At 41.8% G+C, this 25,625-nt stretch overlaps 1 protein-coding gene across 2 annotated transcripts in view; it reads right to left on the bottom strand.

The window, feature by feature from the left end:
• Positions 1-4,821: 4,821 nt before the first annotated feature.
• Positions 4,822-25,625, bottom strand: part of ndst3 (N-deacetylase/N-sulfotransferase (heparan glucosaminyl) 3) — a 73,708-nt gene continuing 52,904 nt past the window's right edge. Inside the window, exons 9-15 of one of the 2 annotated variants that reach the window (XM_061830823.1) lie at positions 24,535-24,658; positions 18,965-19,139; positions 15,761-15,931; positions 15,538-15,647; positions 8,030-8,132; positions 6,843-6,953; positions 4,822-5,631 (exon numbers count right to left, since the gene is read on the bottom strand). In XM_061830823.1, coding sequence (XP_061686807.1) covers positions 5,440-5,631; positions 6,843-6,953; positions 8,030-8,132; positions 15,538-15,647; positions 15,761-15,931; positions 18,965-19,139; positions 24,535-24,658 — 986 coding nt within the window. In that variant the 3' untranslated portion in view covers positions 4,822-5,439. Of the gene's footprint in view, positions 5,637-6,842; positions 6,954-8,029; positions 8,133-15,537; positions 15,648-15,760; positions 15,932-18,964; positions 19,140-24,534; positions 24,659-25,625 lie in introns of both variants that reach the window. The other variant, XM_061830824.1, reaches the window with a different exon arrangement.

Here is a 25,625-nt window from a genome sequence, read left to right as displayed (position 1 = left end):
AATAAGAAAACATTTCTGAATGCTGTCTCTTTGTTTTGTTGAATGAATCTGTCTGTTTCAATAAAGTGTACTGTTTACCAATAAACCTATTTTTAAAAAGTCCCATCCAATGTCTTTTGTAAAAAAAAAAAATTATATATATATATATATATATATATATATATATATACAGATATATGTACAGTGAAGAAAATAAGTATTTGAACACCCTGCTATTTTACAAGTTATGTCATGGTCCTGCCAGTCCCAGCCCTGGCAGTGCAGGTCCCCTGCACACCTGCACCTTATCAGGGATAATTAACTCTGGTATATATAGGACCCAGGGGACGGTCTGGCTTCGCCAGATCGTTGCCATCCATTCCTCTGTCTCGCAATTCCTTTTTCCTGATCCTGAACCCCTGTGTACTGACCTCCGCCTGTCCTCCGACCAATGCCAAAAACTTAACGCTCTTGATACTGCTATTCTCTCTGACTGACTCTCCGGCTTACGACCTTGGAATGAATGAAGACCTTCCTTTAACTGCCTCCCTGTCTACGGAGTCGTGCATTTGGGTCCACACTAGAGTTCTGGTTATGACAAGTTTTCCCACTTAGAAATCATGGAGGGGTCTGAAATTTTAATCGTAGGCGCATGTCCGGTGTGAGAGAGATAATCTTAAAAGAAAATCAAGAAATCGCAATGTATGATTTTTTTAATGATTTATTTGTGTGAAACAGCTGCAAATAAGTATTTGAACACCTGTCTGTCAGCTAAAATTCTGACCCTCAACCACCTGTTAGTCCGCCTTGAAATGTCCACCTCCACTCCATGTATTATCCTCAATCAGATGCACCGGTGTGACGTCATTAGCTGCATAAAGACACCTCTCCATCCCATACAATCAGTAAGACTCAAACTTGTAACATGGCCAAGACCTAAGAGCTGTCCAAAGACATCAGAGACAAAATTGTATAACTCCACATGGCTGGAAAAGGCTACGACGAAATTGCCAAGCAGCTTGGTGAAAAAAAGGTCCACTGTTGGAGCAATCATTAGAAAATGGAAGAAGCTAAACATGATGGTCAATCTCAATCAGAGTGGAGCCCCATGAAAGATATCACCTCGTGGGGTCTCAATGATCCTTAGAAAGGTGAGGAATCAGCCCAGGACTACGCGAGAGGACTTGGTCAATGACCTGAAAAGGGCTGGGACCACCATTTCCAAGCTGACTGTTGGTAATAGAGTATGATGTCGCGGTTTGAAATCATGCATGGCAGGGAAGGTTCCACTGCTTAAACCAGCACATGTCAAGGCCCGTCTTAAGTTTGCCAAATGACCATTTGGATGATACAGAGGAGTCATGGGAGAAAGTTTTGTTTTGAACTTTTTTGTCATAATTCCATTGAACCGGGTTTGGAGGAAGACGAATGATGACTTCCATCCCAAGAACACCATCCCTACTGTGAACCATGGGGGTAGCAGCATCATGCCTTGGGGGTGTTTTTCTGCACATGGGACAGGACGACTGCATTGTATTAAGCAGAGGATGACCGTGGTTATGCATTGTGAGATTCAGAGCACTGAAGATGGGTCGTTGCTGGGTCTTTCAACATGACAATGACCCGAAGCACACAGACAGGAAAACCAAGGAGTGGCTCAGTAAGAAGCATATCAAAGTTCTGGCGTGGCCTAGCCAGTCTCCAGACCTAAATCCAATAGAAAAATCATTGGAGAGAGCTGAAAGTCTGTGTTTCTCAGCGACAGCCCAGAAACCTGTTTGATCTCGAGAGGATATGTGTGGGCCAAAATCCTTCCTGCAGTGTGTGCAAACCTGGTGAACAACTATAGGAAAGGTTTTGATTGAAAACAAAGGCTCCTGTACCAAATATTAACATTGGTTTTCTCAGGTCTTCAAATACTTATTTACAGCTGTATCACAAAATAAATTGTTAAAAAATCATACATTGTAATTTCTGGATTTTTCTTTGTGATTACCTCTCTCACAGTCGACATGCACCTATGATGAAAATTTCAGACCCCTCCATGATTACTAAGTGGGAGAACTTGCAATATAGCAGGGTGTTCAAATACTTAATTTCTTCCCTGAATATATATTCTTTCTTTGTGTGCCCTGCGATTGGCTGGCAACCAGTTCAGGGTGTACCCTGCCTCCTGCCCGTTGACAACTGGGATAGGCTCCAGCACTCCCCATGACCCTTGTGAGGATAAGTGGCTAAGAAAATGGATGGGTGCATGGATGTATATATATATCTATATATATGATGAGGATTTATTTCTCAAGTAAAAGGATCTGTCTTATTTTGAGTCAATACTTTCAGTCTGCTTTCTTTGGCGACGTCAGAAATCAGATACTATTTACAGTTGAGGGGCTGAAATCAAAGCATGTGGACAATTTTACTCCAAACAATGGTGCAGAACCATTAATTGATTAACCAAATATTTTCCAATGAATTTCATAATGCATTGATGGTTGAAGATTAAATTAATTAGGAGTTTGAATGCAATTGGATGTTTATATGTGCTGTGCAATTGGCTGGTGACCAGTTTCAGCTGTACCCCGCGTCTCACCCAAAGATAGCTGCTTTAGGCTCCAGCACAACCACGACCCTTGTGAGAATAAGTGGTCTAGAAAATGGATGGATGGATGGATGAATGGATTGATTTCCATCCATCCATCCATGTTCTGAGACGCTTATCTATACAAGTGTCGTGGGATTGCTGGAACCCAGCCCAACTTTCATCAGGCAGGAACGAGCCAGGGTATACTGAACCAGTTCCCAGACAGACAACAGTCGCACTCACACCTGGGGATAATTTAGAGTCTCCATTAATGGATGTTTTTGGCATTGGGAGGAAACGGGAGTCCCCGGAGAAAACCCACACAGGCACAGGGAGAACAGGCAAACTACACATAGATGCGGCCAGGATTTGACCCCTGGTCATCAGAACTGCGAGGCCAACGCTCCACAGCTGCTCCACTGTGCGACTTGGATGGATTTGGATCACTTCATTATTGTACCTAGCATGCACGCTTCTGAAGAGTTTTGTCAGCTTAGTCTCTCTATCTCTCTCTCTCTCTCTCTCTCTCTCTCTCTCTCTCTCCCCGTCTCTCTGTCAGTGTCAGCGGTACAGTATTTGACACCATGTCTCCAGAAATAGCTGCCATTTTAAGACTTGTCTCTATTTATTTGAACAGGCAAACATGGTGACAGGCTGGCAGTTGCCCTGTGTAGTTACTCGTGTAGTTGCTTGTGTCTCCTCAAATGTGGAATACTGTCCTAAAGCCTTTCCTTCTCTGATAAAATTGGCTCACGTGACAGCCACTCACAGTCAAATACAAGCGCGCCCCCGTGTGGTTATCCATAGGTGATGATATAGGATTAGTTAGTTAATAGTTGGAAACGGCCACTTGGGTACTGATTAATGCAAAGAGCTGTCAGTTTGTTCCACACTTCTGAAAAAAAAAATGGAAAATTTGCCTCTGATGATAAATGATTAAGAATCAATCTCATCTATGTAAAAGCACCGATCGTGTTTATGATTTGTCAAGTTAATTAACGCAAAATATGACACACTTTACTTCTATAAACCTCTTCCAATCTGTATATTTTCAAATGATAAGTTCTCCAGCATTCCTGGGATGTACAATGTCATATTCCAGGTGAGATATTTTTAAAAAAGGCCTGCAGGGCAGGTAATTCAGGGGGTTGTTGGGGGCTACCCTCATTGCTGCAAGCACCATGTTAGCAACCCTTGCTTCAGATTAAAAAAGATTGCATCAAAATGGGAATAATATTAAGATCTGTGATCACAACTTTTTATAAAAAGTTATGCTTTCTTGTGTCATGGAGAGCCAGAACATATCAAGTAAACAAACAAAATTAAGAGTTCAGACACAAAAGCAGAAATATCCATTTTTTTGTTTCTGTTATGTAATAGATAATCAAAGAATATACAGAAACAAAAATGGATGTATCTGCTTTTGCGTCTGAACTCTTCAAATGCACCGGTCATTGTCAGGGAATGATTAATCCCAAGACTGAAACAATATTTCCGCAATGATCTTGGCGCCAACCACCAACCAAATATTATGTACAGATCACAAGCCATCCATTTTCTGAGCCGCTTGCCCTTATTTATTTTTGGAGGTAATATCATTAGTCACTCCATGAGAAATGTGCTCATCATTTGCTCTTAAATAGGTTTTTTTTCACAATATCAATTTAATTTTTAGGAGTGTCACTCCTCAGAATTTACTAGACCAGTAATTTAACATTTTATAATGATGGATGTGTTTTAAAACAAATAGTTAATATTTCTTTTATGAAACAGGATTTTATGCCTTTTATGTTATTGATGAGTGTATGTACAAAACGTTGTATCAAGCAAGGCTAAGATCTCTCTCTCTTTCTTTCTCTTTCTCTCTCTCTCTCTCTCTCTCTCACTCTCACAAGAAATGGCTTTTCATGGCTCCCTTGTCTCATTTTTCCTGCTTTGTCTTTAAATCCTTCTCAGATTCTTTCGTTTTATTCAAGGCTTCTCACAGAAAGTTCATATTTTATGATGAAAGGAAAGCATGAACAGCAGAGTGATAAAAACAACTCAAGTTTTACTGCAGTTTGAAGTACTTGAGTCTGTTTTATTTGTGGTATGGTAACTTCATACTGCAAACGTATGATTGCAAGGACCCACACATGAGTTCCAGCATTCTTTTAATTTTGGTTTCCCTTTTTGACATTTGTAGGTTGTTGTCATGAATCTCAAGGTAAACAACTTAAAAGTGGTGTTTGTGAAAAAAAAAAAAAAAAAAAAAACAGGGGAAGGAAGTGTGGGTACAGTGGAAAAATTGGGGTGAGAGAGGGACACACATCATTAAGCAAAACAGGTAAACGAAGGCTGGTACAGTGACAAAATGGCGAGGGGGGGGCACCCTGGTATCACATTCTACATGTATGACATCCACTCATTTTGGTTGGTTGTCTTTGCTGCTGTCTTCAGCTTTCATACCTTCAACATGGCACAGGCTAGTTGCCTCAGCAATGCCTTCCCACCTGTTATTTTCTGGAGACAGCCAGGGGTGACATCTCTAAGGTGAACAGGGCTGGCAGCTCAACCAGCAGCTACTTTCACTCTGAACAAACAAAGTCATAGAAAATAAACCAATGGGCTCCCACACACCCTGAGACGATGCACCTTGTTCTCATTCTCACTGTGGCAAGAACAACACAAGAAATTAAAGGGAATCATGTTTTTTTTCTTTTTCACTTCAAGGAAGAAGTGCTCATGATGGGATTCACACAGCTGACCAGCGCTGTTGTGGTGTGATAAATTAAAGGTGAAAGTTGCACAAAACCTTCAAAGTTACTGCAGGACTGCGAGAGAGTTCAACATTGGTGAACTCCTCTTTGTCTCAATGATTTCTGAGCTGTTCCAACCATTTATCCCTTCAAGTGTTCAAGTTTCTTTGTCCTCCCATCACTTTCTTTGCCCTTCAGTGGTGTGAAGCAAGGCTCCGCGGTCCTCACTTTGCCCTCGGAGTTCGCGTCAGAGTATGTCTGAGGGTCAGGTGCTCCAGGCTTGCTCTTTGCCATTTCAGCTTTGGCCTTTTGGCTCATGGATGCAAAGGTTATCTAACCTTAAGAAAGAGGTAAAGACCGAGTGGACATGAACAAAGAGAGAAGGGTAAAAAGGGTAGAAGAACATGAATTTTTTAAACAAATGATTTCTTTGTGGACACTTTTGTAAAAATATTCAGTATACCAACATTTAAAAAGTTGTGCAATGCCAAAGAACAATGGAGATAAGGCCTTTAGAAATGAATATTTAATATACAGTGTTCCATTGCTGTGCTAGTCAAATGATTTTTGATGACAGACATTGCCCCACCATGCTGCCTAAAGGAGTTTAAGCCAGGAAGTATTCATAACTTGTCCATTTTTCGAAAAAGGTCATTCTTCAGCGGGATTTCAGTCCAGTTACTGGGTGAAGCAAATCATGTTGAGAGAAGAAATAGCAGCAAAAACTGGAGATTCGTGTCATAATTTATCGTGTGTAATGCCCATTACCCCCCTCCAAAAAAAGGCAAAAGTCAATGGTGAGCATTAAATTAACATATGTTGAATCATTGCCCCTCCTTGAGCTGTCACCTTATCATGGTGGAGGAGTTGTGTGTTCTGATGATCGTAGGAGCTAAGTTGTCTTGGGGGTTACCCATGGGTCACCAATGGCAAACAGGTTCTAGATGAGGGACCAGACAAAGCATGGCCAAAAGACTGCCATGATGGTATACACAAAGGGATTCAGGTTTTCCTTGCCCGGACATAGGTCACCGGGGCCCCCCTCAGGGGCCAGTAAATCAGACTCCGTTTTGGTGAGAGTTGGACTGTGCTAAATCTGCCCTTTGTTCCCAATTTTATTCAGAACTTTTATGGACAGAATCCCGATGTGTCGCTGAGGCGTAGAGGGTTCTGGTTTAGTGACGTCAGCATGGCATCTCTACTCTTTGCAGATGATGTGGTTCTGTTGGCTTCAACACGCCGTGATCCCCAACGCTCACTGGAGCAGTTCACAGTCGAGTGTGAAGCAGCTAGGATGAGAATCAGCACCTCCAAATCTGAGACCGTGCTCAGGAGATGCTTTTCACACCATAAAATGATTGGAGCACTTTTCTAAAGTACAACGGAAAAATATTGTCAAAAAAAAGTGTAAAAGGCTGATAGATTACTTCCTATTCACCTCCGCCCCCAGTTTTCTCCCTTTTTGAATAAATAAATACAACAATCCAATATATAACTTATTGATGCTAGGTAAGAATAGTTCTATAGAGTTAAATGCTGCTGACCTTCTGCAGTTCCTCTCTCAGCCAAGATGGAAGAGGTTGTCCGAGGCGATGCAACAACTTTGACAGGTCCACGTTGTGTTCCCTGTAGAACCTGGACAGATATGCCCGAGCCTGCACACATCGCACAAATGAGATGAGCCAGCACTTTAAAATTTCCACACTTTTCCCTGCTTCACTGGAGCCACGGCAGACGCAAAACACACTCTCTACTAGCCTAAATGCAATGTCAGGTCTGATGGAAAGGCTGAAATCTATTTTCAATGTTGGATTCCAGGTCACACCACGCAAAGATCCTCATCCCATCCCCCCACTCCTGAGACATATTTGTGAATATGACTGACATATGCAGGATTTTTTCCAGAATAACACAGACCCTGATGAAGATCAGGCATTTTTCATTCCTGTAATTATAGGGGACAGAATGTTCGTCAATGAGATATGGCATAAAAAGAAGTAGAATAGCCATATTTGTAACATTTTCATTTGGTGACTTTCTGTGAGATTTTTTTCAATGTCAAATGTCCCTTGGTTCAATCAAGGTTGGGTAAACACTGATCTTTGTGACAATCCTGCAAAATCAAAGTGCAAGTAATGAACACACACTAAATGAAGTACAGTGCACACTAAATGCAAATGATTTTTTTTTTATTACAACCTCATGATTTTTCATGGAGAATTAATAATAATGATCATGAAAGACATTCTGATAAGCCAAGAGAATGCCTCCTCCTATCTGTCTATTTTTGCTTCTTCCCTGGTGGAGGCTGCTGGCCAACATTTTAATTACAGGTGAGTGCGGTGCAGTCATTAGCCACGTGTGAGTGCACGGGGAAGATGGACTGAATCCATACGCGCTCATCTTTATTTGAAAGCAAATGTGAGATTTTGCCACCCTCTGTGGAATCACTGCCCTGGACAATGATTTATAGATTGGATTTTCTCCTTCTCGCGTCCTCACTCCATCCTAATTTCACTATCCGGCACCTCTCATGTGTGTTGTGTCATTACTGAGGCCTCATAATCACCGTGCTACTTTGGCTGTGTTTGCTGCACTCTGTTAACCTCATGCAAACGTCCTGGGAGAAGTCTGGCCTGTCGACCATCACTGTTTGTTACAGCACAGTTTCTCCCCATTCAGTCAATACAAGATATATATTTCTAAATCTTGCCGGCGTTAATGTGTTTACCTGTGGTTCCATAGGAGGATACTTTCGCCCTTTGCTCCTTCCCAAGCACTTTACCTTTCCTCCCTCAAGGAGCTGACACCAAAAACCTTTCTGAGGGTCAAACCTGGTTTGAAAAAAAAAGGAAGATTCATTATTTGGGTTTGAACACATATTTATACTCACCAGTTTCTACACTGCTATATGTAATGAGATCATCACAACAAATGTAGCAAAAAAATTAACATTACCCAATTTTGATTGACAACACACCTCCTTCAGCCATTACCTTCAAGGGTCCACCGTGAATAGCCAGCTAGCACATCTGCCTCACAGTTCTGAGGACGTGGGTTCAAATCTGGCCTCTTGTGTGTGGAATTTGCATGTTGTCCCCTTCCCTGCATGGGTTTTCTCTGGGCACACCAGTTTCTTCCCACATCCCAAAAACATGTCTGGTAGATGAAATGGAGACGCAAAATTATCTGTTTGTGCGAATGGTGTTTTGTTGACATGTGCCCTCCGATTGGTAGTCGGCTAGAATCAGTTGGAATGGGCTACAGCATCCCCATGACCCTGTTGAGGATAAACTTCTTTTTCTTTTCCTTTCGGCTTGTCCTGATAATGTGTCATCTTTTTCCATCTCAGCCTATCCCCTGCATCTCCCTCTCTGACACCCACTGCCCTCATGTCTCCCCTCACAACATCCATCCACCTTCTCTTTGGTCTTCCTCTGGCTCTTTTGCCTGGCAGCTCCATCCTCCCTTTTCCCTTCATCCTAGCAGAGACTCTTCTGTCACATAACACACCAGACACCTTCCACCAGCTATTCCAACCTGCTTGGACCCATTTTGTCACTTCCTTACCACACTCACCATTGCTCTGGCATGTTGACCCGAAGTATTTGAAGCTGTCCACCATTGCTATCTCTTCTCCCTGGAGACTCATTCTTCCCCCTCCACCGCTCTCATTTATGGATATATATTCAGATTTACTTCAGCTAATCTTCATTCCTGTCCTTTCCACTGCATGTCTCCATCTTTCTAATTGTTCCTCCGCCTGGTCCATGCTTTCACTGCATATCAGAATATCATCTGCAAACGTCATGGTCCACAGGGATTCCAGGCTAACCTCATCTGTCAGCCTATCCATGACCACAGCAAACAGGAAGGGGCTCAAAGGTGATCCCTGATGCAGTCCCACCTCCACCTTAAATTATTCTGTCACACCTACGGCGCACCTCACCACTGTTCTGCTGCCCTCATACATGTCCTATATCCTTCTAACAAATTTCTCCGCCACACCAGACTTACGCATGGAGTACCACAGTTCCTCTCTTGGTACTCTGTCATAGGTTTTCTCTAGATCCACAAAGACAAAATGTAGCTCCTTCTGACCTTCTCTGTACTCTTCCACAAGCATCCTCAAGGCAAATAATGCATCCGTGGTACTCTTTCTAGGCATGAAACCATAATGTTGCCCACAGATACATACTTTTGTCCTGAGTCTAGCCTCCACTACTCTTTCCCATAACTTCATTGTGTGGCTCATGAACTTTAATCCTCTATAGTTCTCACAGCTCTGCAAATCGCCTTTGTTCTTAAAAATGGGAACTACCACACGTTTCCTTCATTCTTCAGGCATCTTCTCGGCCGCTAGTATTCTGTTGAATGAGTTGGTCAAAAACTCCACAGCCACCACTCCAAATTGCTTCCATACCTCCACAGGTATGTCTACTAACTTCCCCATTACCAATCATTACCACTTCCTGGTCCTTTCACACTTGCCTCTTCTACTCTTCCTTCTCTCTCATTTTCTTCATTTATTAACTTCTCAAAGTATTCTTTTCTTCTATTTAGCACACTATTGGCAATTGGAGTCTCCAGACATTTCCCTTTTTGCCTGGTAAGTCCAGCACTGCCTTTTGGCAAACGTGAATGTGAGTGAAAGACATAAATATTGCTGGTTATCTTCATGCATCATTTGGCATTTTCATCAAGTGTTCTCTTTCTTTATGTGACAAGACAGGAGGAAGAAAAGATTAGATAAAAAGGCTTTGTTGTTGAAGAGCTGTCAGGCTGCTGCCATGTCAAAAAAAAAAATATAAGCTTTTTTCGGGGACTGTCTTTGCACTCCCCCTCATGTACACATGCATGCTCACACACAGGCACACACGCACACACACACACACACACACACACACACACACACACACCACACACACACACACACACACACACACACACACACACACGCACACACACACACACACACATACACATACACACACACACACATGCACACCTACACACACACACACGCACACACGCACACACTTTGTCACAAGCCTGTCAAGATGCATCTCTTTGCACATTATTTTGTATGCACGTCAGTCTGTGATCTTTGACAGAGGCGCTCTCTGTCCCCATGAACAAAACTTCAGAGGCCCCTGTCTGGAGAAGACATACAGGCTGCATTCTGATGAGCAGTGCTTGGCTAATAAACCAATAAGCACATTTATAGACCACACACCTGATCTCTTTAATAAAAGTGCAAAAACCCTCTTTAGTTGTTTTAGAATGCAAAAAGATGACTGAAATGGAACACCTGGGTACCAAAAATGTGATGCTTAGCGGGCTACATAAAGTCCATTCTGAAAAATTGGGCAAAATCTGAGCATTTTTACTCAGATATAATCAAAGTAAGCAAAGACATAATTATTGGATATCTCTAAAAGATTATTTTGGGTGATTATTTTGTGGTATTGGGTTAGTAAATCGCAATGTCTCCTCCCAGATGTGGAAAAACTTTGATGGTGACAATCATAATTTCTGAAGATCATATATTTGATTCCAAATCCTTCTGTCTTTGGTCAGAACTTAGCTCGGCCAATCCTGGAACTCTATGATTGTGATAAAAAGCGACTGTGTTGCATGTTTGCATAACGTGTCTCTCATGTTCACTCTCTAGAATAAAAATGACAAGCTGATAAGTTTGCAACAAAGTCACCAACAAGCCTATGGCGAGGGCTGTGATCAAAAGCATTCCCCCTCCACTATACAGTGCCCTATGGAGTGAATTTGTCATTTTTTTTGGATATATTGTGACTATAGTTCATCCCTTATATAGTGCCCTTGCCCATGCTCTGGTCTCTAGAAATGCAATACTGTATAAGTAAGTTTCATTCAGCTTGTCCCTTTCGGGGTCACCACAGCGTGTCATCTCAGATGAACGCACATATGTTTGGCAGAATTTTTACACCGGATGCCCTTCCTGACGCAACCCTCTCAGGGAGTGGAGGCCCCGGTGGGATATGAAACCACAACCCCTGGTTTACCAAACCAGTGCTCTAACCACTGAGCTATAGGACCTCAAGAAATACAATACTGTATAAACTACCTAATGTTCTTATATAACAAAAAGGAATGGAAAAGAATAGCAGAGAGAGATGGAGGAGATGAGCTGTGGGAGCTATTATTCATATGTTCATAAAGTACTTTGTCTGCCCTAATATTGGTGAGGTATATTCACCTTAAAATACTATAATTCTGTATTTCATCCATCCATCCCATTTCTTAGCCGCTTCTTCTCAAAATGGTCATGGGAGTGCCAGAACCTGGTACCTGCAAACTTTGGGCAAAAGGCAAACTATACCCTGAACTGGTCACCAGTCAGTCACAAAGTACACACCGACACCATCACTGAGCAGGAATTGGACTCACACTGCAGTCAGGCATGTGAAACCACTATACCATCAGCGACTCTTGGTTCTAATTAATTTGTTGAATAGTATTAACTGCAGGTACACCTGCTAATTGATCTTGTATGCTGTAAACATGTGAGAGCAAAAATATAATTAATGGCATTTCCGAGTAGTATTGGAAAACTATTATTTATTTGACTGATGAGTGAAATATATTTTTTAGTCCACGATAAAAAAAAAAAACGATCCTTTTTTAGTATCCTGAATATGGCGTATGAATAGAGTGAATGACTTGGACTTCAGGCTTAGTCTTGTTTCTTCTATTGCTTATTTTTTCCTCTTGTATATATCAGAGGGTTAACCCTAACCCTGTGTTTGGATACCCTGTGACAGCATGATGCCTCTTACAGGTCAGTCATGGTACTATAGATGACATCGTTATGTGTGTGGTGTGCCTCGAGTAGATCACATAAGAGATGATCGTGCAACACATTTTTTTTTTCCTTGTCATGTGTCAGGTGACTCATGTAAAGTCAAGTTTATTTATACTGCCCTTAATCATAAAGGACTCACAAGGCGCTCATGAGCATACAATTCACAGCCATTGATGACATCCCATTATCCAACACCCACCCAGGTAAGGAAAAACTTCCAGATAACCTAGCCATCCAACCATTTTCTGAGCCACTTATCCTCACAAGGGTCGCGAGAGTGCTGGAACCTATACCAGGTTTCTTTGGGCAGGAGGGATGTGGGAGTACTCAGGAGAAAACCCACGTGGGCACAGAGAGAATATACAAACTTCACACAGGGCGGGCCGTGATTTGAACCCCAGTCCTCATAACTGTGAGGTCAACGCTTTTCAGTTGTGCCACCATCCCATTACTCCAAATAACACATTTGGGAAAACAAAAGACACCTTGAGAAGGGATCACAGTTGGAGGGCTCCCCCTTACAAAATGTCATAAATCCCAATTAGTAAGCAACATTATTCATACAAAGTCATTAAATGTAAATAGTTAAATCTATTAGGATGTTAAAAGTAAGTGTGCTTACCGTGCCTTACAGAATACAGCTAAGATACAGCTATTTAGTAGTATCAATCACTCACATTTAAAAAATGTACGGGTGTGCTCAGTCAGGCCCTCAGATATAAAGTTACGGGTGTGGTCCACCAGTCATGCCCGCAGATATAGAGCTGGGGGTGTGATTAGCGATGGAATCTCAAAACCTTAAAATAACTTACTGAGTTGTTATACCAGAGTATGTAGTTACCTAATACCATGATCAGAATTCATTGACAGTGCACAGACTGAGACAGACATTTTTAAAGAGATCAATAGACATTCAATTTCTAAACTAAATATTCATCTAACCAAATTATTTTATTTCCTCATTGATGTATTGTTATAATCTAGCGTAATTTAGGGCAGTATCTATTGTCAATCCATTGATGAAAGATAACAGTATCTATATCTTCCTAAAGCATGGAGACGGGAAACGTTTTCAACTTCAAAATAACACGGTACCATGGGGGGAAATGACCATTGACATTTAGAAATATGGACAGAGTAGTCTAACATTAGAACTTAGATCTAGTCAAAGTAAATCACAATCTCATACTTATAGTTAGATACTGAAACATTACCTGTGTTATAGCCCAGAAATGTTTTCAATGTAATTCAGGGGTGCTCAGATTCCCCCCCAAGATCTACTTTTCAAGCAACCTGCCTCTCGCGATTGACCGGCGGGGAGGTGGGGGGGTGGGGGGAAAACATGGGGTGGGGTGGTGATGGGGGGGTACACGCGCGCATTGCCACGACAGCCGTAAATAGGAGGCCAACTTGCTAGAATCAAGCGACGAGGTGGATGATAGTCTAACGTTGATTTTTTTTTTGGGCACGCCGTCATACGATCAGCCAAAACTGCCTCGTGATCGATGCATTGAGCTCCCCTCGTGTAACTGAATTTCCTTTGACATGGCTCATGATGTTGATGACTTTTAACGTAAATGCGTTCGCAGTACGTGAAGCAGCTTGGAACATATGCTTTTCACATCACTTCTGTACATGCTCCGTACGGTTAACTTGCATTTCCTATTTACGTTTGAATACTGATTGTTTTGGAGCAGGCTTGTTTTGTTCACAATGCTGATGAAATAAACACGTAAATTAATGTCAAGACTACACAAAATAAGCGACGTATTTCAATATCTACTTTTTCTACTCGTAAGAAATTTTACGAGTGTGATTTTTTGTGCTTGACTGTGCAGATTTGCAAGTGCGGTGGTGCACGGGCGCGACCACACTCTCCAAATGTGAATGACCGTGTACATCCATGTGTTTTTACATTCTTGTTGCTAAGTCACACACAAAAATAAGCATCCATCCTTCTCAAGCAACATCACAGAAAATAATTAGCTGAGAAAAATGTCAAACAGTGTATAAACAAAGTTATAACAGGTGAATCTCCATTGCAGTTGTAAGTTTTGGGAATGGCACAATGAGCTGGACTAATTTCATTCTTTTTCGCACAGCTTGAGACAAAAAAAAAGCTGGCTGTGGAAGCAATGATGTCTGAGAGCTGAATGTGAAGAAGTTGCTAAAGAGATACAGGTATCAAATTAATATTAATTTGTTTTTATTAATTAATTATCCTTTTACATACATCAGATATGTCTGTATGAATAGACACAATTCTCACACACACTGCGAAATGACTTGGTTATAACTGCAAAGGAGGACCGACTCCATTTTCTTACATTAACGCGTGTATTAGCTTTATACTCGAGTCCACATATATTTAAAGGGGAAATCCAGTGCTTTGCATGAACAGTGTATCCAATAGGTCATGTAATATGTACCCTATTTTGACAATGTGATGTTAAATCCTTTCTCATTTTATAGTGTTTTGAGAAGATTTTTATCGACAATTACGAATTTTCAGTGGAGCTACCATTTTTGCAAGTCACATGACCTACGTGCGCAGATGTGACGTGTACCGTGCCGCAACAAAGGCTTGATTAAATGGAACACCATTTACGCCCAGCTGCGATTTCTCATATTTATCCTCATCTGATGACGAAATAACCGTATCGGTTCATTGAGAAGACGGAGGAATACTTCCATACAGATTTAAACCTGTGGCTGTAATTAATGTTGAATATCCGGATGGTTCTTCGGGGGGAATGACATGGAGTCTGACTACTCGGAGGCTTACGCGCGACATAAGTGCGTAAACAACGGCCCCCGGGAGCTCCGGCCCAGCAGCCGCGGACGGTTCTTCGGACGGGAATGATACAGAGTCTGACAAGCGAGCTCTGGCGGCGGGCCGCGAGCCGGGCTTCCAGGCAGCGGGGACCGTTAGCCCCGGACGCTGAAGCTAGGCTAAAGACCTCCGCCACCACCGAAGCTTGGCTAAAGGCCTCCACCGCCGCTGAAGCTTGGCTAAAGGCCTCCGCCGCCACCGAAGTTCGGCTAAAGGCCTCCGGCGCCTGAAGCTCCGCTCCCGGCCCGCCGCAAAAGCTCGCTCGTCAGTCTCTGTGTCATTCCCGTCCAAAGAACCATCCACGGCTGCCGGCCCGGAGCTCCCGGGGGCCGTTGTTTACGCACTTATGTCACACGTAGGCCTCCGAGTAGTCAGACTCTGCGTCATTTCGGCCGAAGAACCATCTCAATATTCAACATTAATTATAGCCACAGGTTCAAATTTGATGACATTGTCAAAAATAGGGTATATATTATATGACCTATTGGATACACTCTTCATGCAAAGCACTGGATTTCCCCTTTAAGAGTATTTCTTTATGGGACGTCATGGATGGGTGACTTACGTGAGGGCCTGTGAGTAGTTGAAATGAGGAGTGACTCCCAGAAACCTCTGGACTTCATCCATGACAGCAGCAGGGTCTGCTCTCAGTTGATGACCATCTATGATCATCACCTACAGTACATCCAGAAAAAAAAAAAAGCAAAAATCAAAATCTTCTTGTACGTTAAAAGTGTAGTATGTTAAAATGTAACATTACGATCATGTTGAAATTATGCATAAGGCACCTGGTTGGCAGGATAGTACGTGAGCCACCTCTCAAGGTGTGTGGCATACAGGCCTGGGTTCAAACAGCGGTTCTGCAGGGAATGCAGTTCTGCCGGTGCACCCGCTCTGGCACTGATGACATCGTAGAAGGTAAAGCTAAGTGCTGCATGGTCTTCGTGAGCTCTCTGATGCTGGGGTGATGAAAACAAATGTTACATGTTCTAAATGTTTTGTTTTGAGCAGTGGCGGGAAGCATAACTGCAGTCACATGACTCGGACCGGAGTCCGACTCGAGTCACGATGACTGGACTTCACTCGATAGTCACTATAATACAAGACTTGCAACTCGACTTGGACTTGAACAGCAAAGACTTGTGACTTCACTTGAATCTATTGTCATGAAAAGACTTGCAACTTTGACAAAAGCAGTGAAAAAAAATACTTTGTACTGTACTTGTTGTTTTATTTCATTGGGGTTGATGGAGTGCTGGATCCTATCCCAGCTATTAACGGGCAGAACTGGATGCCAGCCAAACGCAAGACATATAGAGCAGTCACACTCACAATCACACCCAAGAGCAATTAATGCATGTTTTTTGGAATGCAGAAGAAAACCGGAGTTCCTGGAGAAAACCCACCCAGGCACAGGGAGAACATGCAAACTCCACACAGACGGGGCCGGGATTTGAACCCCAGACCTCAGAACTGTGAGTCCAACGCTCTAACCAGTTGCGGCACCATGCCGCCACATTTCAAATTGGTTCTGGAAATTGTGGAAGGAAATCAGGGGTGATCAATGCATCGATCAGGTAGTCTTGGTCGATCGCAACAGCGTGCCGAAAAAAAAAAAAAAAAAACATCAGCTGTATTTTTCTGACCTTTAGCTCACTGCGCATGTGCAAACAATGACACTGAGCACAGCAAAACACAAAATTCAGCGAGTTCCCCCACTATTTTAAGTTTATGGCAAATACGACACCGGCATTCTGTCAAAAAGCGAGCTGAGAATGAGAAAAGTGCTGCACAAGAGTCACTTTTCACACATAGTTCAATAGCCACCGAAGCATCATTCAGGTTCGTCACATCATTGTTTATAAAAAGAGGTCCTTCCAAGATTTAGGGATGGTAAAAGAGGCATAGCTGAGTCATTATTCTGATCTTTTAAAAATAAGGCAGAAATACTATCTTTAAAAAAAGCTCTACCGCTGTCAAGGGGTACAGTCACATGGCGCTGTGAAGCCATGGCTGATGTGTGGAAGGACATCCGAGCATGTGAGTGTTTCTCACTGCAGTTGGACGAATCCACTGACGTGAGTGACACAGCCCAAATGTGCATTTTCATTTGTGTGGTGTTTAGTGAGCATCAACGTGAACTCAGGTAGTTACAAAAAATGTTCATAGTTATGTTGTGTTGTGCAATATTGCCTCATGCGGTTATGCAAGGCACACAAAAAACATTTAAACACAAAGAACCCTCAATATATTTTAAAATAAATATGTTTTGCATTTTTGTAGTAGGCAGATCTTTGTGACTTGGTCATTCTATTTCATTATTGGTCATTCTAAAAAAAAAAACAACCAAACAAACAAAAAAAGATGCCCCCGTTGATCACGAGAGGCTGGCTGCTTGAAAAGTAGTTCTTGGGGTAAAAAAATCTGGGCACCCCTGATCCAGACTGTTATGGACACAACATTGAAAAACCAGCATCCGTGATGGTATGGGGCTGTTTTACTGCCAATGGCATGGGTAATTTAGACATCCATGAAAGCACCATTAATGTTGAACGATACATACAGGTTTTGGAGAAACATATGCTGCCATCCAAGCAACGTCATTTTCATGGACACCCCTGCTTATTTCAGCAAGACAATGATAAACCACATTCTATACGTGTTACAAGAGTGTGGCTTTGTGGTAAAAGAGTACGGGTACTAGACTGTCCTGCCTGCAGTCCAGACCTGTCTCCCATTGAAAATGTGTGGCGCATTATGAAGTGTATAATGCAACAACACCAGACTGTTGAACAGCCGAAGCTGTACATCAGGCAAGAATAGGAAATAATTCCACAATCAAAGCTTGAACAATAACTACCATCAGCTCTCAAATGTTTATTGAATGTTGTGAAAAGAAAAGGTGATGTAACACAAGGATAAACATGACCCTGTCTCAGCTTTTGGGTATGTGTTAATGATTATTTGCTAAAAAGAGAAGACCATTTATCATTTTTCTCTTTGTAATATTTTGAATTAAATATAGGTTAAATATTATTTTTGATTCACTGTATTGTGTTTTTATTTGTTTAACACAACGTCTCAACATCTTCAGAAATGGGTTTGTACAAATAAATGATACAAGTAGGAGTATTTATGTTTTCTGACTTTTTACTGTGACTCCCATTAGTTTAAAAAATGAAAAAAACATGACAGGCACCAACATCGAAAAAACATGAACGTATCCCCATCCATGCCTTAATTGAAGGTATATCCCTCTCCAAGAAATATTAACGCAGAAGCTATTGTGTCTTGTGCCAGACTAAAGAATTTCATATTTTGGCATTACAATATTTAATTGGAAAAACAACAACAACACACATACAGGTAAAGTGGATTTGGCCAACACAAAAAAACCTCTGAACTCATGCCTGTGAATAGTCTCATTCAGTCAGGTCATTTCTTTCTCAAGGCATTGCATCAATCGCAACTGGACTTTTGTGTTTGTCTATGTAACAAGAGTGACGTATTTGCAGAGTCCGCCCCATCGATGGAATTTATAGAATTGACAGTAGAAAAACATTTTTACCATTTACTTTTATACTAAAGTAAATTTCAGCAGCCGTAATTTTCTACTTCACTGAATTACAGGAGTTGAATAAATACATCTATTTATGTTATTTTTTTTAAACAGACATATCTGTACTTTTACTTGGGTTCTGTGTGTGAGTACTTTTGCTACCTCTGGTTATTAACAGCTGACACTTCGATGTTATTTTTTATACATGTGTTAAAATCAGAAACCAAACAGGTCCTATATTGAGGCAGATCTCTGTAAAATGCAACCAGGATAATAAATGTACGGTTACATTTTCAATTTTCTGAGAGTGTCAATCAAAACTGAGCATCTTTATTTTTGTAAAGGCACAATTTATGTTACATTTCTTGTATTTGATTTCCTTAGACATTATCCGATAAAATAGCCTGTGTTGTGTTCATGTGTTTGTATGCACCTGGTACCAGCTGTAGGCTCTATCCGAGGGATTGATGAGCAGGGTGATGATCTTGGCTTTAGGTAGCAGGGCTGCAATACGCCGGGGGGACTCCTCCGAGGGGAAGTAGTTGGCACTTTTCTCAAACAGGAAGTCCGTGCTAACATTGGAGGGTACAGGAAAAAACTCCATATACCTACGGCAAGAGATAAACAAATTTCTTAAAATTTTGGATCAACTTTATGCCTGAGCTGTCTTGCTATCGGGGTGAAGTGGTTTGTGTGTTCCAATGATCCTCGTAGTTTATTTGTCTGGGGCTTTATGCCCCATTGGACAAATATCCAGGACAGGTCCAAGGTGAGGGGCAAGAAAAAGATAACACCAACAACAAAAGAAACAGAAAAAAGCAAAAAAAAAAAAACTATCGGGACTACAATTGTTTTAAAAAGTAATGACTTGTTTTCGAAGGCATGGTGGCTTAGCTGGAAAGCTGTGGCCGCACAGTTCTGCAGTCCTGGGTTCAATCCTGGTCCCACCTGTGTGGAGTTTGCATGTTCTCCCCATCCCAGCGTGGGTTTTCTCCAGGCACTCCAGTTTCCTCCCACATCCCAAAAGCATGCATTAATTGGAGACTCTCAATTGCCCCTCAGTGTGATTGTGAGTGCGGCTGTTTGTCTCGATGTGCCCTGCGATTGGTTGGCAACCAGTTCAGGGTGTACCCCTCCTTCTGCCCGTTGACAGCTGGGATAAGCTCCAGCACTCCCCACGACCCTTGTGAGAATAAGTAGCTAAGAAAGTGGATGGATGGATGGATGGATGACTTGTTTTCGGTGGCACAGCTGTAGAGCATTGGCCTCACAGTTCTGAGGACCGTGTTTTATTTCCCGGCCCCATCTGAGTGGAGTTTGGATGTTCTCTCAGTGCCTGCGTAGGTTCTCTCTTTCCTCCCACATCCCCAAAAACATGCATTAATTGGAGACTCTAAATTGCCCCTAGGTGTAAATGTAAACGCGACCATTGTCTGTCTCCATGTGCCCTACGATTGGCTGGCAACCATTCCGGGTTGTACCCTGCCTCCTGCCCGATGACAGCTGGGATAGGCTCCAGCATGCCCTCGATCCTTTTGGGGATAAGCGGCTCAGAAAAGGATAGATGGATGACTCGTTTTCTCTCAGCAGGATGTGGGTCTCTGATGTATGTGGCCAGATCTGCACCAGTTTCTGGGTGGTGGTGGAGGGATTGAGATCTGAGATCTTAAACATTCTCATTGTTGTGGGACTGTCTTGGTTAACATATTTGAAATATTGCGTGGATATCAAGGGGAGTGCCTCTTTATTTGCAGAACAGAGTGGTGGTCCCCCTTTTAATAAGGCGGACGGCAGGATGTGTTGTAACTACAGGTAGCTCACACTCCACAGCCTCCCTGTTAATTTCTATGCAGAACTTCTAAAGAGGAGGGTCCATTGAAAAGTCATATTTATGCTTCAGGAGGAGCAGTGTGGTTTTGTCTTTGCTGTGGAACTGTGGACCAGCTCTATGCCCTCAACACGGTTCTGTTATAGTGCTTGGCAGTTCACCCATCTTGTGTGCATGTACTTTGTGGACTTGGAGAGTGCATTACACTGTAATCCTTGGTTAGCCTTGTGGTAGGTACTTGGGAGTTTTAGGTATCAACTCCTCATATTATTGATCAGTTTGGTCAGCACAACTGACAGAAAGTCTGATTTATAACCTTTATGGACAAAATTTGGTGCAGCCAGGCATCTCGGATGTCTAGTTTGGTGGCTTGTTATTATGTGCCTGCATTTGCTTTACAAATGATGAGGTTTTTTTTGGGTTCTGAACCTCAACTGTCGCTGAAGGGTCAGGCCATGCTCCTCAGTCAAAAAAGGATAATGTTCCAATCTCCGCTATGGGAACAGGCTTCTTCAATGACATTAAGTGGTTAATCCATAGATCAACGAGTAAATCCTCCCCTCACCTAAGGTCAGAAGCTTTGGGTTGTGACTGAAAGAACAAGATGATGCAAGCGGCCAAAATGAGTTTCCCAAGTCTCCAGGCTCTCCCTTGGAGAAACCATGCATGTTAAGTGAACTAAAAACCCCATGTTATCCGAAGGTGTACAGTAAATGTATATGTAAAAAGAGCTGTTATATGTGCCCTACTCTTCGCTAGTGAGTAGTCCAGCCCCTATCAATGAAAGTCAGGCTTTAGCTTATCCATGACCCTGATGGGAAGAGCCACAGAACCGACTGTGTAGAAATGATACAGTGCCTTGTGAAAGTATTCACCCCCCTTGAAATTGTCAACCTTTTGCCACATTTCAGGCTTTAAACAAAAAGATATAAAATGAAAACATTTAGTCAAGAATCAACAACAGGTGGGACACAAACGTAAATTTATGGACTATTTTATACTTTTTTAACAAATAAAAGCCTGAAAAGTGGGGTGTGCAATATTATTCGGCCCTTTACTTTCAGTGCAGCAAATTCACTCCAGAAGTTCAGTGAGGATCTCTAAATGATCCAATGTTGACTGATGATGATAAATAGAATGTGTGTAATCAAGTCTCCGTATAAATGCACCTGCTCTGTGATAGTCTCGGGGTTCTGTTGAAAATGCAGAGAGCATCATGAAGACCAAGGAACACACCAGGCAGGTCCGAGATACTGTTGAAGAGAGGTTTAACGCCGGATTTGGATACAAAACGATTTCCAAGTTTTAAACATCTCTAGGAGCACTGTGCAAGCCATCATATTCAAATGGAAGGAGTATCAGACCACTGCAAATCTACCAAGACCCAGCCATCCTTCTAAACGTTCACCTCGAACAAGGAGAAGACTGATCAGAAATGCAGCCAATAGGCCCACGATCATGCCTGTGTCAGAAGTAATGCCATCTCGCTTCATATTCGTATGTGTGAGTGTGATTGTGTGTCCTGAGCGTAGTGAGAGGTGCCAGCTACATGTTGGGGTTTAAACAAATGGAGGTGATTGGGGGGACTTGTTATCTGAACAGCTAGGTTGTTGTCATCCACGTGACTAATATATCCTCATTCTGTTGTTATTGTTTTTTCTTCTCAAATGTTAACATTCTTCAATTCAAGTCGCCAAACTCAGGCCAATACAGGGAGAACTTGGGTTAAAATGGTCTGGACTTAAAGCGCTTCAACATTAAAACGCCTGTCCCCGTCTGGCATTTTGGCTCGCTAATGTGCATAGTGCTCATCCATGTTTGTGCGCCGGGAGTATCTTCACATTATTCGACCTCCATTTTAAACATTATGGCCCCAAAGAAGAAAGCTGAAGAAAATCAATTCCTATGGAAACAAAGCTCAAGATCGTAAAAAGATCAGAGAAAGGAGAGACACTGACGAACATCGGTAAAAAGCTAGGCTTCACTCGGTCGACCGTGGTGACAATATTAAATACATAGCCGTATTGTAAGTGTAATTGCAAGTGGAGGGTTCCGTTGATATGTCGGATACAGTTATCACAATACAACGTTCTTTGATACTTGTCAAGATGGAGAGGCTACTTAGGTTATGGAATGAGGATCAGATTCCTTCGCAACAGCCTCCCCTTCTTCTCCATCTATCTCTCAGCAGTAATGGTAAGTACAGTATCTTATTTCTTTATTTCAATGTATTTGTTTTTTTTTATATGAAGAATTTTTATGTATATTCTGACTTTAATAGTGAAATCGGATTTACAACGAAATTTGAGTTATATTACCAGCAAGGAATGGAACTCGTTCGCAACTCGACGACTCACTGTATAAAACTAATATATGCATGAAAGTAGAGGTGAGGGACTGGGTCCCAAAATGTGGCTCTGTCTTTTATAGAGATTAGAGATGGAAACATTTTGAATTCTAAAGATTATTGGCCATTGGTATTGTAATCTATAAAAAAATATATATCACAATTATATCTTCTTTGTCTTTCAGCTTGTCCCGTTAGGGGTCGCCACAGAGCGTCATCTTTTTCCATCTAAGCCTATCTTGTGCATCTTCCTCTCTAGCACCCACTGTCCTCATGTCCTCCCTCACAACATCCATCAACTTTTTCTTTGGTCTTGCTCTCACTCTTTTGCCTGGCAGCTCCACCCTCAGCATACTTCTACCAATATACTCACTCTCTCACCTCTGAACATGACCAAACCATCAAAGTCTGCTCTCTCTCACCTTGTCTCCAAAACATCCAACTTTGGCTGTCCCTCTAATGAGCTCATTTCTAATCCTATCCAACCTGGTCACTCCGAGCGAGAACCTCAACATCTTCATTTGTGCCACCTCCAGTTCTGCCTCCTGTTGTTTCTTCAGAGCCACCGTCTCTAATCCGTACAACATGGCCGGCCTCACCACTGTTTTATAAACTTTGCCCTTCATCCTGGCGGGTACTCTTCTGTCACATCCTTGCGTGAAATAGTTGAGACCTCTCTGTAGAACTCTCTTGGACAAGTCTGACGTATTTTGCAAAAAACATACCCCAATATTATCTGGAATACGCGATAGAGAATCGACTTCAAAAATGTTCTGTTCAATTGCCATTTTGAAGCTTGTGGGACATGGCTAAGGGGGCGGAGCTTAAGATCGCCATTGGAAAGGTCCATTGCAGCAAAAGGTGGCGCTACAAAGTATTAATGCAAGGGAGGGAAATAATATTGCAGGCCCCACTTTTCAGGTTTTTATTTGTTAAAAAAGTATAACATAACCAACAAATTTTGTTCCACTTCATGACTGTTTCCCACGTGTTGTTGATTCGTGACAAAAAAATTTCATTTTATATCTTTATGTTTGAATCCTGAAATGTGGTGAAAGATTGAAAAGTTTAAGGGGGCCGAATACTTTCACAAGGCAGTGTAAATGGATGTTTGTTTTTTCAAATTCATAGATTCATAACTGAATGTTTTTCTCCCCATAGATTCATAATAATTTTTATCAGACCTTATCACTCAAATCTGCTTTGTAGAACAGATTTTACGGTACCCATATAAACTATTGGGGGATGGCCAAATGAATACATTGTGGTACATTCACATACTGTGTCTATAATTTCATGCAGAATATATACATACAGTATGCTGACATTATGGAAATACTCGTGATCAAATGAAGAGAATGTGAGAATTGTCTCCCACTACATTCTTTTAGTACACACGTGGACTATTTAACACATTTCTGAAACATAAGCACTAATTGCAGATTGTATCAGATGCTGCTGTACTCGTTTCTTCAAAGTCAGATTCAAGTTTTAAAAGTCATTTCCAAGCATCAAATAAAAAGCTAGAACTGGAATTGCCCATACACTTCAAGCAGGTGACTTTCAAGTATGTAGCATCTGCGTCCCTGCCAGCTAAATGACCCGTTTATTGGTTCATGTAAGTCTCCAAGCTTAAATTTAAACGCTTGAAAGGATCATTTTGAAGACAACCAAATGGTTTATGTGTCATTCAAGGCTGCAAGGAGGAATTGGTCTTTTTTTATGGAATGGCTTGTTTGTAACCATTCCTCCTTTTTGGGTTCCAGCCAATCAGGGTTGAAAAAAAAAATCTCATGACAATACACAACAGCAGGGTGAATATCCTCACCAGTCAATGCCTTTGTGGTAGTTGTTCGTGTTGAAGAACTGGACCTCCTCGTAAGTCTTTGGACTGGGAAAGTTGCTTGAGATGGATGGATGCATAAGGAGGAAGAGATAAAGTGCTGTTGTCCCTGCAAGAAAGGGCATAATTCAAAAGGGGCTCATTAATTCAATTGAGCCCAGAGGCGTGCATGTGTGACAAATGTCACCCTCTGAGCCATACCTGATGCTTTCTCTTCCCTCCACCAGTCAACTTGCTGAAAATACACAGTGTATGTCTTCAATGATCAAAGGCATGTCTGTCAAATAATTCCAAAACCTTTTTGTGTGTCCCTTTTGCCAGTAGCACATCTCCCCCTGCCCCTGCCATCCTTTCTGTCATATGAGGGACCCGGTTCCATAAAATGTGTTTGAATTATAGTTGCTGGAATGCTCCCGTTGCCATAGTCACTCGCGTCGAAATATCAACACCTGGTTAATTTCCACTATTACACAGACCTTCACACCCCTTGTGCTAAACACTAATTATGGCACTAAAGAATTTGTAGCATTCCAAGCTGGCAATCCTATGTGCGAAGGCCAATTTAGTTTTATTTCTATAGCAGCACAACAAATTCCATTAACTACGCCTTTACAATTAGATTCAATATCCTAATAGATCATTCGACAATGTTGATTGTTATTGGAATACTTGCCAGTAGTTTTGAGCAACAGTGCTTTACACGAGAGGTTCCCCCTCCCCATAAATATTGACTTACAGTAATTACAACTCCAATCAAAAAAAAAAACAAAAAAATCACACTATTTCAACTGAGCATTATTGTCTTTTGTGAATGCTGTTCTCTTATACGTGTCTTACATCACATGGCACTATAGTGTAGGCTGATAGATGTTGTATTTTCCATTAGATCTCGGCATTTTCCCATTTTTATACTGGATCGAAACTGAATACAGTGTGGCCTTGCCCCTTTGCGGTTCACCATTCGCAGCCCCACACACTTCCAAATTTTTGCTCTTCAAGTTTAATTTTTTTTTTTAAATATACTGTATTTTCACAATGGTAGATATATTAAATTCTCTTCTAAATAGACGAGGTGC

The sequence above is a fragment of the Syngnathoides biaculeatus genome, chromosome 9, assembly GCF_019802595.1.
Source record: "Syngnathoides biaculeatus isolate LvHL_M chromosome 9, ASM1980259v1, whole genome shotgun sequence".
Lineage (NCBI taxonomy): Eukaryota > Metazoa > Chordata > Actinopteri > Syngnathiformes > Syngnathidae > Syngnathoides > Syngnathoides biaculeatus.
Note: the sequence above shows the minus strand (reverse complement) of the source record. Positions and strands in the feature narration are given on the sequence as shown.